At 37.0% G+C, this 12,529-nt stretch overlaps 1 protein-coding gene across 2 annotated transcripts in view; it reads left to right on the plus strand.

Annotated features, from left to right (window-relative positions):
* The window catches only part of lrba (LPS-responsive vesicle trafficking, beach and anchor containing), an 807,866-nt gene that overhangs the window by 725,278 nt on the left and 70,059 nt on the right, over nt 1–12,529 (plus strand). The window contains exons 48-51 of one of the 2 annotated variants that reach the window (XM_073042906.1): nt 1,427–1,516; nt 4,037–4,229; nt 4,816–4,878; nt 5,479–5,634. In XM_073042906.1, the coding sequence (XP_072899007.1) occupies nt 1,427–1,516; nt 4,037–4,229; nt 4,816–4,878; nt 5,479–5,634 (502 nt within the window). The remainder of the gene's footprint in view (nt 1–1,426; nt 1,517–4,036; nt 4,230–4,815; nt 4,879–5,478; nt 5,635–12,529) is intronic. The other variant, XM_073042907.1, reaches the window with a different exon arrangement.

The raw sequence follows: 12,529 nt of genomic DNA on the forward strand, positions 1-12,529 counted from the left end.
GTAATGTGCTTTCCTTTATTATCTCTAGAGGTTCCAGTGTTACATCCTATCTTTTTATTCTTCTCTGTTCTTAAGATCATCTGTTTACCTATAAAAATTTGTTTGAGATCTTTAATGCACTTTATAATCTTCTGTCCAGCAAACATTCAACTTAAACTCCCAATAACTTATTGTACTTGGAAAATAAACCCAACTGTGCTTTAAAATCCAACATTAGAGGTTTGTGTAATCTCTCTCTCTCTCTCTCTCTCTCTCTCTCTCCCTCTCTCCCTCTCTCCCTCTCTCCCTCTCTCCCTCTCTCCCTCTCTCCCTCTCTCCCTCTCTCCCTCTCTCCCTCTCTCCCTCTCTCCCTCTCTCCTCTCCCCCCCCCCCAATAAATTATTGTACTTGGAAAATAAACCCAACTGTGCTCTGTGTAATCTCTCTCTCCTCTCTCTCTCTCTCTCTCTCTCTCCCCCCCCCCTCCATTTATTCAGTTCTAACACAAACCTTTTGATCAATGGCACCATTAACTTCCCCGGATGATTTTTTTTTTGTTGGATTTAAATTTACATTGGAGGAAGTAAAATTACATACTTTTCAAAAATGTTGAATAACATTTTAAACTAAAAAATAAGCATTTGAAGGACACATTTTCATCCTGTATTTGTTTTCCCCACTATATCCCTTTTAATTATGCTTATCTTGTTCTCTGTGGGTGTGGGTAAAATAGTCAGACACTTTAATTTGAATTTCAGGTCTTTAATATTTTGGTACTGCTGTAATACTCATTGCTTTATGTATACTCAAACTACATTTTGAGAAATTGTATGCAGTATGAAAAATGCCTGAAGGTTTTCAGTATTGAAGTGGTTAAAAAATTTCTGGAAATAAATGTCAGATTTACAATAGCCAGTACCATGCCAGAGAATTATGAATCAATGCAGAAGTTAAACAAAATACAAAAATAAGTTCCTTTAACTTGTACGTATGATTGACTAGGAATGCCACTATTGATAGACTGCTTAGTGTTTTACTATTGCCACACTCAGTTATTTTGTAATTAGGCATCCAGCACAGAAAATGCTAATATATGTCTAAGTTTAGTTCTGCTTTTATTTACTGAGAAATGCAAAACCAGAAGGCTCCTCGATTTGAGAGACAAAACAAAGGCAAGGTCAGAATTATGGCTGTAGCAGCCAGTTTCTGTTTCTTATCAAATGGAGGGAATGAGAATGTTTTAAGAGTGTTTCGTGGAAATAACATGTACAGTTAAGTGATGAGATAATCCTAGGTGTTAGTGCCAAGCTCCCAACTATAGTGAACATACGGGCTTGATTTTCACTATGATGCAATCCAGACGTGTTGCATGACATTTTCAGGTGACCATTTAGTTTCTGATGCTTGTGATCGGTGCCTTTATCATATACTTACATGTTTCCTACAGGCTGTTGAAGCCCAGATCCGAAGTTTTGGCCAAACTCCTTCTCAACTTTTAATAGAACCACATCCTCCCAGAAGCTCTGCCATGCAAGTGGTAAGTATGTCGCATGCTTTTGTTTCCACTTCCATTTTAGATCTGGTTCCAAATGTGGCATTTTGTTCACACTCTGAACAAACATCCGACAATTTTCTTGCTTAATCATTTATGTTCTTTTGCCCTTGAATGCCTTTGTAATTATTTTAATACAGTATATCAAAAGAAATTCTCTGGCCCTTTATTCCTCTATCATTTACTCAATCATAGTTGGGCGTCAATGTGCACCTTTTTTGTTACATTGACTTAAAAGAAAATAATGTAATTAGGCTCTATGGATATTGGAAATGATCCAATATTCTTGGCGCACACCTAAAAAGCTTTGAGAATGATTTTAAAGCTGAACCAAAGGCTCTTGATAACTTGGTGGAAGTGAGTAAATGTAGTGTATGATTTTGTAAAAGTCATTCTGTGATGATATCAAGGATCAAGAATCAATTTTATTCGCCATATACATTTACATGTAGTAAGAATTTGCTGTGGTGTATTGGCGTGACATACAACAAAAACATCAACATACAACAATTATAAAGAATAATATAAAAAATAAAGTTAGTTAAATTACAGGTATGGAATAAAATGTACATAAAGGCATATATTTATAATATAAACAGCATTGTAAAAGTGGTTTGAAATATTCACAGTGGAAAGCAGTGACTGAGGTAATAGAGGGTGATGGTGGGGGAGTGCTAACTGGATTGTCTGATTTTCTATGTTTGTCACTGAGGCACAGTAGAGACAATATGGTTGGCCTTCTTTGCCTTGAGTGTGGGTAGTAGAAAATGGCCAGTGATCACTATGCCGTGATTCCTTACAGGAATGATAGGTTGGTGGTGGCTCGGAGAGAATAACCAAAGTTTGAAATTAATGGCCAGCAAGCATCAGGCTCTCATATAAGGATAACTGCGTCAATGAGGTGCTCATAGCCACTATATTGCACTGAGATACAACAGCAGATAAATGGGGAAATGGTAGGAAAATGTTAGCATACTATAGGTTTAAAATTTAGTTTCGTGTGGGATAGCATTGGTTTTAGCTCAGTCGTGGCGAAGTATATGGGCTAGCTATCTTTATGTATGATTCAAGGCCAAACAAATAACTTATTTGCAAAATGCAAGTATAAAAATGTTTAAAATTCTCACCCTATTTCTTATATTCCTTGTGGGGGAAAGAAAAAAACCGAGAGACCGGACGGTGAACTCATTAGCTCTATGCATGCAATAGACCGGTACAAGTTCTTGCAGAAACCTATATGGCAAGAGCTTAATGTCACGTTCCAGCAGCCTGGGGAGGATTCAAGCATCAAAATATATGTTTTTTCATGTGGAACAACATAAAATGGAGGAACATTAAGTTAGAAAAAAATGTCTTCCACTGAGCCTGGGAAGGAGGGTGAGAGCCTGTTATATTTTTTGCTAGTGAGAAAATATTTTAACAAAAATGCGTTATAAAGATGGAGTGTTTTCTTCCTTTCCCACCCCCATGCCAAACTTCTAGTTTCCTTTTATTGTTTAAGTCACCTAATAAAAATTAATTTAGTTTCACCAAGCAAATTAGCCTTCGAAATGAGGCACAGATTTTAGAAAATAAGGTTGTGTCATGCTGTGCAAAGTGCATCAGTGGTAATTTATGCCAGGTGTAGTAATTAGCAGACAAATGCACAATACATATTTGTCTGCTGAGATTTCTGTTGCCCTATCCCCAAGTGCTTTCAGTGGATCAGATAGTTGGATTTAATTGAGGCTACATCAGATGAGGCATTACTGACACCTTTAATTGAATGAGTGTCTGGGGAAGATTAACTCATAATATTGATTGGCTTTTAGCCACTCTCACAGAAGGGTGTCACTGAAGCTTATTATCCACCTTATTATTTTTGTACCTTCCTTTATGCTCCAAAAATCGAATTGCTGCTTCAACAATTAAAGTATGGTTGCAGTGCAATATTTCTTGCTTTGTCTCATGACGACATCTGGTTGAATTCTGTTTCCTATTTTGTCGTTAGTGGCTGTTTTCTAGTTGTAGCTTTGATGCAGCAATGTGCCGACTGAAGATATTGTAATTTTACACAGAATATCTTGAAATGTTTCATTATGACAAATGGAAATGCCTTTTATTTATTTCAATTTCTCTACAATTATAATTCATGCATTTACACTATTTGTTATGTTCCTTCTTTGAAATCACTTTTTCCCCCTACAAGACAAATATCTTACTCTTTCAATCTTTGTTTATAGTTTGTGCTTTTTATATTAAAACAACTCAGTTCTGGTTTAAATTGGATTCCTTTATTTAAAACAATTAAAGCTGTTTTTCTCATGAGAGCACTATGTTTAATGATGCTCAGAACCTCATATCAAAAGGGTTTGCAAGGGATGTAGTTGTATCTTTGCTCTGTTCTCTGCTGCTAACCTATTTCTTCCTGTTTGTCACTTTTTTCCTCTTTATTTGCTTCCTTCTCTTTCCCCATACCTTTTCTGTTTTGATTTGTATTTGATTTGGGGTTTTGCCACTGAACAGTATCTCCTCCTGCAGACTCCTCTGATGTTCACAGACCAGATGCAGCAAGATGTCATCATGGTACTTAAGTTCCCATCCAACTCCCCGGTCACCCATGTTGCTGCCAACACTCAGCCAGGCCTGGCTGTACCAGCCATTATTACAGTAACTGCGAGCAGGCTGTTTGCTGTGAACAAGTGGCATAATGTTACCGGTGAGTGCAGAGATGTTAGTGACAACAGCTAGATTTATCATTTTCTGAGTGTTGACATGTTAAAAGACAGCTATGCTCTAACATCTGCAATGATTAAATGGAATATTTTGTTTACTAACAGCCCTAACACAGTTAAATTAGAGCATTAGAACAATGTAGATTTTAAATTTTTATTTCTACGTGTACTCTACATTTTTTAAAAACTGTAAATTTTGGTCTGGTGTAAATTTATTATATGTTAAGATATTCTACATGGTGATAGCAGTCAATAGACAGAAAAGAAAATTGGGCTGGAAACCAGATGAGGTTTGCTGAATGAAACAAAAAACTGATGCTTTGATCAGAGAAAATCCAAAATAATTCTTAACCCCTTCAGAAAACTATGCAGGAAACACTCAATGTATTTTGGTTCAATGGCAAAATCTTTAACTGGAATCAAATTTATGTGGCGAGGAATGCAATTTCAAAATTGCATACCTGTATTCATGAAAACACATCTCTGCAAAGCTAAGGGAGAAATATATAACTTTTTCCCCCACAGAGCTGCTCTTACAACATCTAATTTAATTTTTATTTACAATTTTAGGCCTTCATGGATCTATGCAAGAACAGCCATACCAGCTGCCAGTTGAAATCGATCCTCTGATAGGTCTGTCAGCTTTTCTTTCTGCAATTCATTACATGCCGTGTGGTGGACTGAAGTGGAGATTACTGTTGTTATTCACTCATGGTGGTTGGGAATGGAATTTTCTTGATAAACCATTTGCATGCAAATTGGAATGCAATGAGCTGTGGATTCACTGGTATTTCATCAACTCTCCCTCGTTGGTTTGCCTAATTTGTACAGGGATAGAACCTGTGTCAGTGAAAATTAATATGGATGCTGTAATAATGTGCGATTGAGAATGCGCATGAAGCACTGTCAGGATAATATTGGATCGTTTCATCACTTGGACTTGTTGATGAGTGTGAATGAGCTGGGTTATGATAAATTGGTGCCCCCGTAATGTAGTGGCCCCATTGCAAAGGAAATTTTCATAATAACAGCAGAGTTCTTTATTACATTGAGTGGTGAAAAATATTGAACTGATGCCAAGATTTCATCATTAAGGCGATCAGATCTTGGCTTTATGAGCCTGCTGTTCAGAAATCTAAATTACAGTAATATAACATTTCCAAGCACAAGTTATAACCTATATTTCTCCATTACTGATAGAATACTAATGCTGTTTCTCTTTTTTACTTTAAGCTAATAACACTGGCATGCACAGAAGGCAAATTACTGACCCCTTGGATCAAAGCATTCAAGTCAATTCCCAGTGCTTCGTGATCACTGCCGATAACCGCTTCATCCTGGTTTGTGGCTTCTGGGATAAGAGTTTCCGTGTCTACTCCACCGACACTGGTAATTGCCATTTTCCTCTGCACATTCACTGAACCAGACATAGTCTATGGTTAATCACAGGGGTCAGGGTCTGATTTTTTTTTCTCTTTTTAGTATTACACCATCTGCTCTTTTTCTCTGCAAAGGAAGCAAGTATCTCTTTTCTGAACTTGAATTAACCCTACAAACAACCCCTTTTGTAAACTTAAAATATCTCATTTGATTAAGTCCTGAATCTATATAACATATTTAATGTACTGTATAAATCTTAAGTTTTCTACTTTACCCTTTCATTATTTGATTTAATTTGAAATGTTGCATCTCCTAGAACATCTATCATTGTTAATCTATTAAGTACACTGAGTGATTCCAAGATTGCCATGATTTCTTGTTTCTGGGATGATTATTTACAAATTTTTGAGTTTGGCTTTTACAATTTTCCGAGGCGTACAGGATGCATTCCTTTATTAGTCACAACACATATAAAAGCAGGAGAGTTGTACTGTACATAACACCAGATAAGCCTCAGCATAACATTTCAGGAAATACATGATTGCAGTGATGCTGGTACGTAGGACATTCATGAAAATGCTTCCAGGTCTAGAAAATGTAGCTATGATAAAAGATTGGATAAGGTAAGGTTGCTTTCTGGAGAAAAAGGAGCCTGAGGGAAGAATTAAGTGTAAAAGAAAAGTGAAGAAATTGAGGCTCCTAGATAGAATAAATAGGAAAGATTGATTCCCTTTAGCAGAGGTGTTGGAAACAAGTGGGCTTAGAGAGATGTCAATGTTGAGTGTTGACATATGTGCAAGTACAGTTATTTGCATGGGGCAACGAGAAGTTTACTTGCAGCAGCATCCCAGGCACATAGTATCAGGTACACGGCATTCATAAGAAAACATGCATAAATTATATACATTGTTTAAGTAAGAAAAGCACAATTAGAGCAAAATATTGATTGGAGTGGAAAGTGGTCAGTGTTGCTATACTGAACTAATGATTAGGGTTATATAGATGGTTTAGGAGCTGAATGGTTGAAGGGAAGTAGTTGTTTTTGAACCTGACAATGTGGGACTTAAGGATTCTGTACCTCTTGCCGAAATGTAGATGTGAGATAATGATACTGCCTGGATGATGAGGGTCTTTGATGGTAGATGTTGCCTTCTTGAGGCAGTGCCTCACGTGCACACTGCAGATGGTGGGGAGGGATGTACCCTTAACGTATTTTTACTCCTTCACATACATGAGGAGTAAAAATCTTTGCTTGACGTCTCCATCTAAATGTGCAATGTGCAATTTATAGTAATTTATAACAAATAGTATGTACAACAGGACAGTCACTATAGCATAGAAATACAATTTTATCCATGCGAATTAATCAGTCTGATGGCCTGGTGGAAGAAGTTGTCCCGGAGCCTTTTGGTCCTGGCTTTTATGCTGCGGTACCGTTTCCTGGATGGTGGCAGCTGAAACAGTTTGTGGTTGGGGTGACTTGGATCCTCAATGATCCTTCGGACCTGTTTTACACACCTGTCTCTGTAAATGTCCTGAATAGTGGGAAGTTCACATCTACAGATGCGCTGGGCTGTCCACACCACTCTCTGCAGAGTCCTGTGAATGAGGGAAATACGGTTCCCATACCAAACAGTGATACATCCAGTTAGGATGCTCTCACTTGTGCCCCTGTAGAAGGTCCTTAAAGTTTGAGAACTCATATGAAACTTCTTCAACCATCTGAGGTGAAAGAGGCGCTGCTGTGCTTTTTTCCCACCACATAGCCAGTATGTACAGACCACGAGATCCCCAGTGATGTGTATGCCGAAGAACTTAAAGCTGCTCACCCTCTCAACCCCAGATCCATTGATGTCAACGGGGATTAGCCTGTTTCCATTCCTCCTGTAGTCCACAATCAGCTGCTTTGTTTTTGCAACATTGAGGGAGAGGTTATTTTCTTGACACCACTGTGTCAGGGTGATGACTTCTCTGTAGGCTGCCTCGTTATTACTTGAGATAAGGCCAATCAATGTAGTATCTCTTCATCAACAATGCTATCTTCCCCTCAAAACTAATCAATAAGCTTTAAGACCTTGGCCTTGATACCTCCATATACAACTGGATCCTTGATTTCCTCACTTGCAAACCCCAGTCCTTTCGGATTGGCAACAACATTTCTTCCACAATCTCCATCAGCACAGGTGAGGTTTACAAAGACTCAGCATGTCATCTAAAACTTTGACAAACTTCTATAGATATGTAGTGGAGAGTATATTGACTGGCTGCACACAGCCTAGTATGGAAACACCAATGTCCTTGAACAGAAAATCTTACAAAAAGTAGTGGATAAGACCCAGCCCATCACAGGTAAAGCTGTCCCCACCATTGAGCATATCTACACGAAGTGCTGTTGCAGGAAAGCAAAGTCCATCATTAATGACTCCAACATCTAGGCCATGCTCTCTTCTTGCTGCTGCCATCAAGAAGACTGTAGAGGAGTCTCAGGACCCACATCACCAAGTTTAGGAATAGTTATTACCCCTCGACCAACAGGCTCTTGAACCAGAGGGGTTATCTTCACTCAACTTCACTTACCCCATCATTGAACTGTTCCCACAATCTATGAACTGACTTTCAAGGACTCTTCTTCTCATGTTCTCAATATTTATTGCTTATTTGTTTATTATTTTTTTCTTTTTGTCTTTTGTTTTTTTGCACATTGATTTTTGTCCATCCTGTTAAGTGCAGTTTTTAATTGATTCTATTGTGTTTCTTAGATTTACTGTGAATGCCTGCAAGAAAGTGAATCTCTCTCTCTCTCTCTCTCTCTCTCTCTATATATATATATATATATATATATATCATAGTGTATATGGTGATATATACTGAATGTACTTTGATAATGAAATTATTTTTATTCTGAAGAATGAAATTGATGCCTTTGCACTATAGTGAAACCAGCCAGAGCATTTGTCCTCAGTTTGGCTGGAAGCATTTCACTGTTATACAATTGGACAGATGTGTTCTAATAATTTATTTTGATTTACCAAACTGTTAGCTTTATAATTCTAGTTGTGCATCATATTTTGTTATAGCATTTGAATGGCCACACAGTGGGTAATTAGTTCATTATTGTTTATTGTTAACTCAGATAATGACTCAAGTTAAGCAGGCTGAATTAGCCTTTCTAAAAATTATGTGGAACATTATCTGCATGGGTACAAAAAGGATTATGAAAAAGAGAATTTTGTAATAGTGGTTAGAACTTCTGCTTATCAATGTATTCAAAGCTGCAAAGAGCTAAAATGAGGACAAACCTAAATACCAATATTGTGCACTTTTTTCTGCATTATGTAAAATGAAGAATCTAAATGCTGCTAATGATTCATTCATGAAAACAAAATTATTTGTTGCAGGTCAGAGAAAGAAATCCCAAGAACAATACTGATAGTTGTTTCTATCAACTATAATTTCTGTAGAAATTGGTTTACATTTTTGTTTCATTGTTTGTGTTATTATTAATGTTTTTAGAGAAAATAATGCTCCTAACAAAAGTATGTTATTAAACAATTGGAATAAAATATGTATACTTTCTTCCCTCGGCTCAGTCAGTTAACCACAATCAGGTGTGCGCACCAATTAACTGGTCGAGACCAGCTTATTTTAAAAATCTACACTGCTTTTAGCTAGTTATTCTAAAGGAAATGGGTAAAGAACAATTGACCAGGTTGTGGGTTAGTTAGAACCTAAAGAAAAATGAATTGTGATAATCTAAAAGGCCTGAATTCTGCCGAGGCGAACAGATTAGGGACAGCTGCTTGAGAACTGGACCACATACCAAGCCCTTCAGTTGACTTTGGCTTGCTTCAATTTTCTCAGGATAAAATATGTGCAATTTACTGCAATTTGGCTGGAATTTTCAAATATTAGCTGCAGGTAGGTTGTTCAAACTTGTTATATTTTGTATTTATGAATTGAAGGAATTTTGTCCTGCCCTCTGAGCAATTAATAACAGACCAGAACCTGATAGGATGAATGGGTGGTTCCAGTATTGGTCAATCAGTACTGGTGGTACCAGTATTGCTTAAAAAGTTTTGAGCATTTTGTTCCCCTTGTGTATGTAAGTAATTATTCATGCTTTAAAGTAATAAATTAACTGCAACATTAATAGTAAAAGTATTCATTTGTTTGGTATTTAAAGTATTAACCCTTTCATGGATGTCAAAAAGAGAAAAAGGTTCATTTGCAAGCGGTTTTCATTTTATCACAAAATCAGTTGCATTTTTTCTGAGGTGTTCTAGCTCATATTTTTTTCAATTGTCTGGAAATTTTCCTATATGAACTGCATATGCTACTGTTGAAGTACATGCTTCATTTTTACCTTGAACATCCAATACCTTTCACATCATACATGAGGGTTTATGTAAGCCAATCTTTTCTGTATTATCTCTTGTTACCTTATTGCTGTTTTCAATTGAAAGATATTTATTATGAAATATTGAAAAGGGCCACCTAGAAGGTCACATCATCTGTTTGGAAAGTACCTCTCATTTGTTTTCCCTACTATGGTTGCTGCTACAGATTTCTTTGTATACTAAATTTTGTTATGAGAAATGCTTTCTCTTGCTGCTATTGTTCACAATACTTCCCCAACAACAAAGCAATTTTGTTTTTAACCATCTGCCAGACACACGTTTCCAATCCTCTCTTGCTCCTTTTTGTTCCCGCCCACCTTAATCTTGCATTCATTCTCCACTGACTCTTTCCATCATCATGTGACTACATTTTTTTCTTTCCTCCATCTATATTAGTCTTTTTATTGTTCCCAACCCAATAAACCCAGCAATCCTTGTTTGACTCCTCTGTCCTTCTCTAGGCATCTCATGACCGCTCCTTCCATTCATACAGAGCATGGAAATGGCACCGTTTTAGTCCAGGGGTTCTGATACTCAGTAGCTCTTATGTTTAAAATGTACGTGCATATACATGCACGTACAAAATGTACAGGGTATTTTTTCTGCCACTGTTTCCCAAATTGCAGAGAACTGCAAGTTGTGGGCATGATCAGTGGGTTAGTATTAACTGACCTATGCATCTGTGAAGGAAATAGGTGGTGAGAAGTGGGGAACAGCAAAAAGCTGGATAGGGTGTTAAGAATAAAATCATTGGTTGTGGAGACACCACAGATGAAAAGTTTAGCGAAGAACCACACCTTTTATACTTGTCAACTGCTTTAAATAAGCTCTTTAATCATGCAGCAGCCTTCAACTATGATTAGGACCACCTTTGTTGTTTAAGAATCACTCCTACGGAATCTGTAGCATTGGTCTTTTTTGATGCAGGGACCTTTTTTTTAATCTTTTCATCAGTTGTGATCATTATTCTTCATCCCTGCTATTATTTTCATGGTCAGTTAGAACTCTCCACAACGCCCACTGATCTCACCGATGCCTTTAAATTTATCCATGAGTTTCTGCTCAGCCTATGATTTGCTCTTTGCTCTATAAATCTTAGTCACAAAGAAATTTTTGTGTGTAACTCTAATCATGTTTTGAACTCCAGTTTTTTTTATTGCACATGTCCACATCCTCCAGACATATTACATTTATATTTTAAAACGTTATGTTGCTTAAAATAATTTTTTCTGGTTAATGCTTGTAAACTGTAAAAATGAAAATTAATTGATCAGGAGAAGAATAAGGTTGAGTTCAGCAATAGTGTTCACTAGGCACAAGTCGATGAGACAGTGAATTAAGAGGACAAGCTGTACAGGGATTTTATTTTCATTTTCAGGATGTGAGCATTGCTGATGTGTTATGTGTTCAGCATTTATTTTCCATCCCCTGTTCTACTGTTGATGTTGTTGTTCAATAAAGGATTCCAGGATTTTGACCTAATGATGATAAAACAATGACCTTGTATGTCTGACTGTGTGGCTACAGCCATGCACATCTTGGCAAGTGTAGAGTTTTCCTTTACAACCTAGGTGTGCTTTACAGCCTAGAACTCTTGCAGCATTCCAGAACCTCTAACAATATCAGCCATTTTTGATATGTTTCCCTCTCATGAAGTGAGTTGCTTTATGCCACCATGTGAAACCAATTTTGGTTTCTTACTGCACACTTGTTCAGTGTTTCTTGATGTCAAAGACTGACATGTTCCTCTGGAACTCTGCTCAATTATCCTTTTTTGGTCCAACCATTCAATGAAGTCTAGAATCAAACTGTTTTTGCAGAATCTTAACTGACTGTCACTGAGCTCGTGTCACTTGACCATACTATTGATGATTCCTTTTACTGCTAACAGAGCTGGAATTAGTTGGACTGGAGTTGACCTGTTTTCTGTGTTTCTGATCAATTTTCCATTTGCTTACTAATGGGAATGTTATCACTGTACTGAAACAGCTTGGCTTGGGGTGCAACATATTCAGGAGCACAATGTCTTCAGCACTACAGCTGGGATGTTGCTGAAGTCTATACCTTTACTGTGATGCATTTCAGCTGTTTCAAGTTTTGTTCTTTAAATGAAAACAAAGAAACTACAGGTGCTGTTAATCATGTGTGTCAGTAAACAATTCAGAATAGAAAAGCAACTATTGTTAATATTTTGAGCACGAGTCTCATTTGAAATAAAGCTTTAAGAATTTTTCTGTAGTTTGTTTGTCTTTTACAAAAAGTAGAAAATTTCAAGTTGTCACAGAATAAGAGGAGGCAGATAGCATACATCCAAGATTATATGCTGGGAAATTCTATAAGGTGCACAAATTCAGAACACACAGATGTAGCTATTAACTCTGTCTTGGAGGGAATTTGCTGACAGTAAGAACATGTGCTCTTGAGACATTGACAATAGCCTTAAAGAAAAAGTTTGAAGGTATTGAGGCAAAGAAGATAAGCTAAATTGTGAGCTGTTTTAAAAATAA

The sequence above is a fragment of the Hemitrygon akajei genome, chromosome 4 (assembly GCF_048418815.1).
Source record: "Hemitrygon akajei chromosome 4, sHemAka1.3, whole genome shotgun sequence".
Lineage (NCBI taxonomy): Eukaryota > Metazoa > Chordata > Chondrichthyes > Myliobatiformes > Dasyatidae > Hemitrygon > Hemitrygon akajei.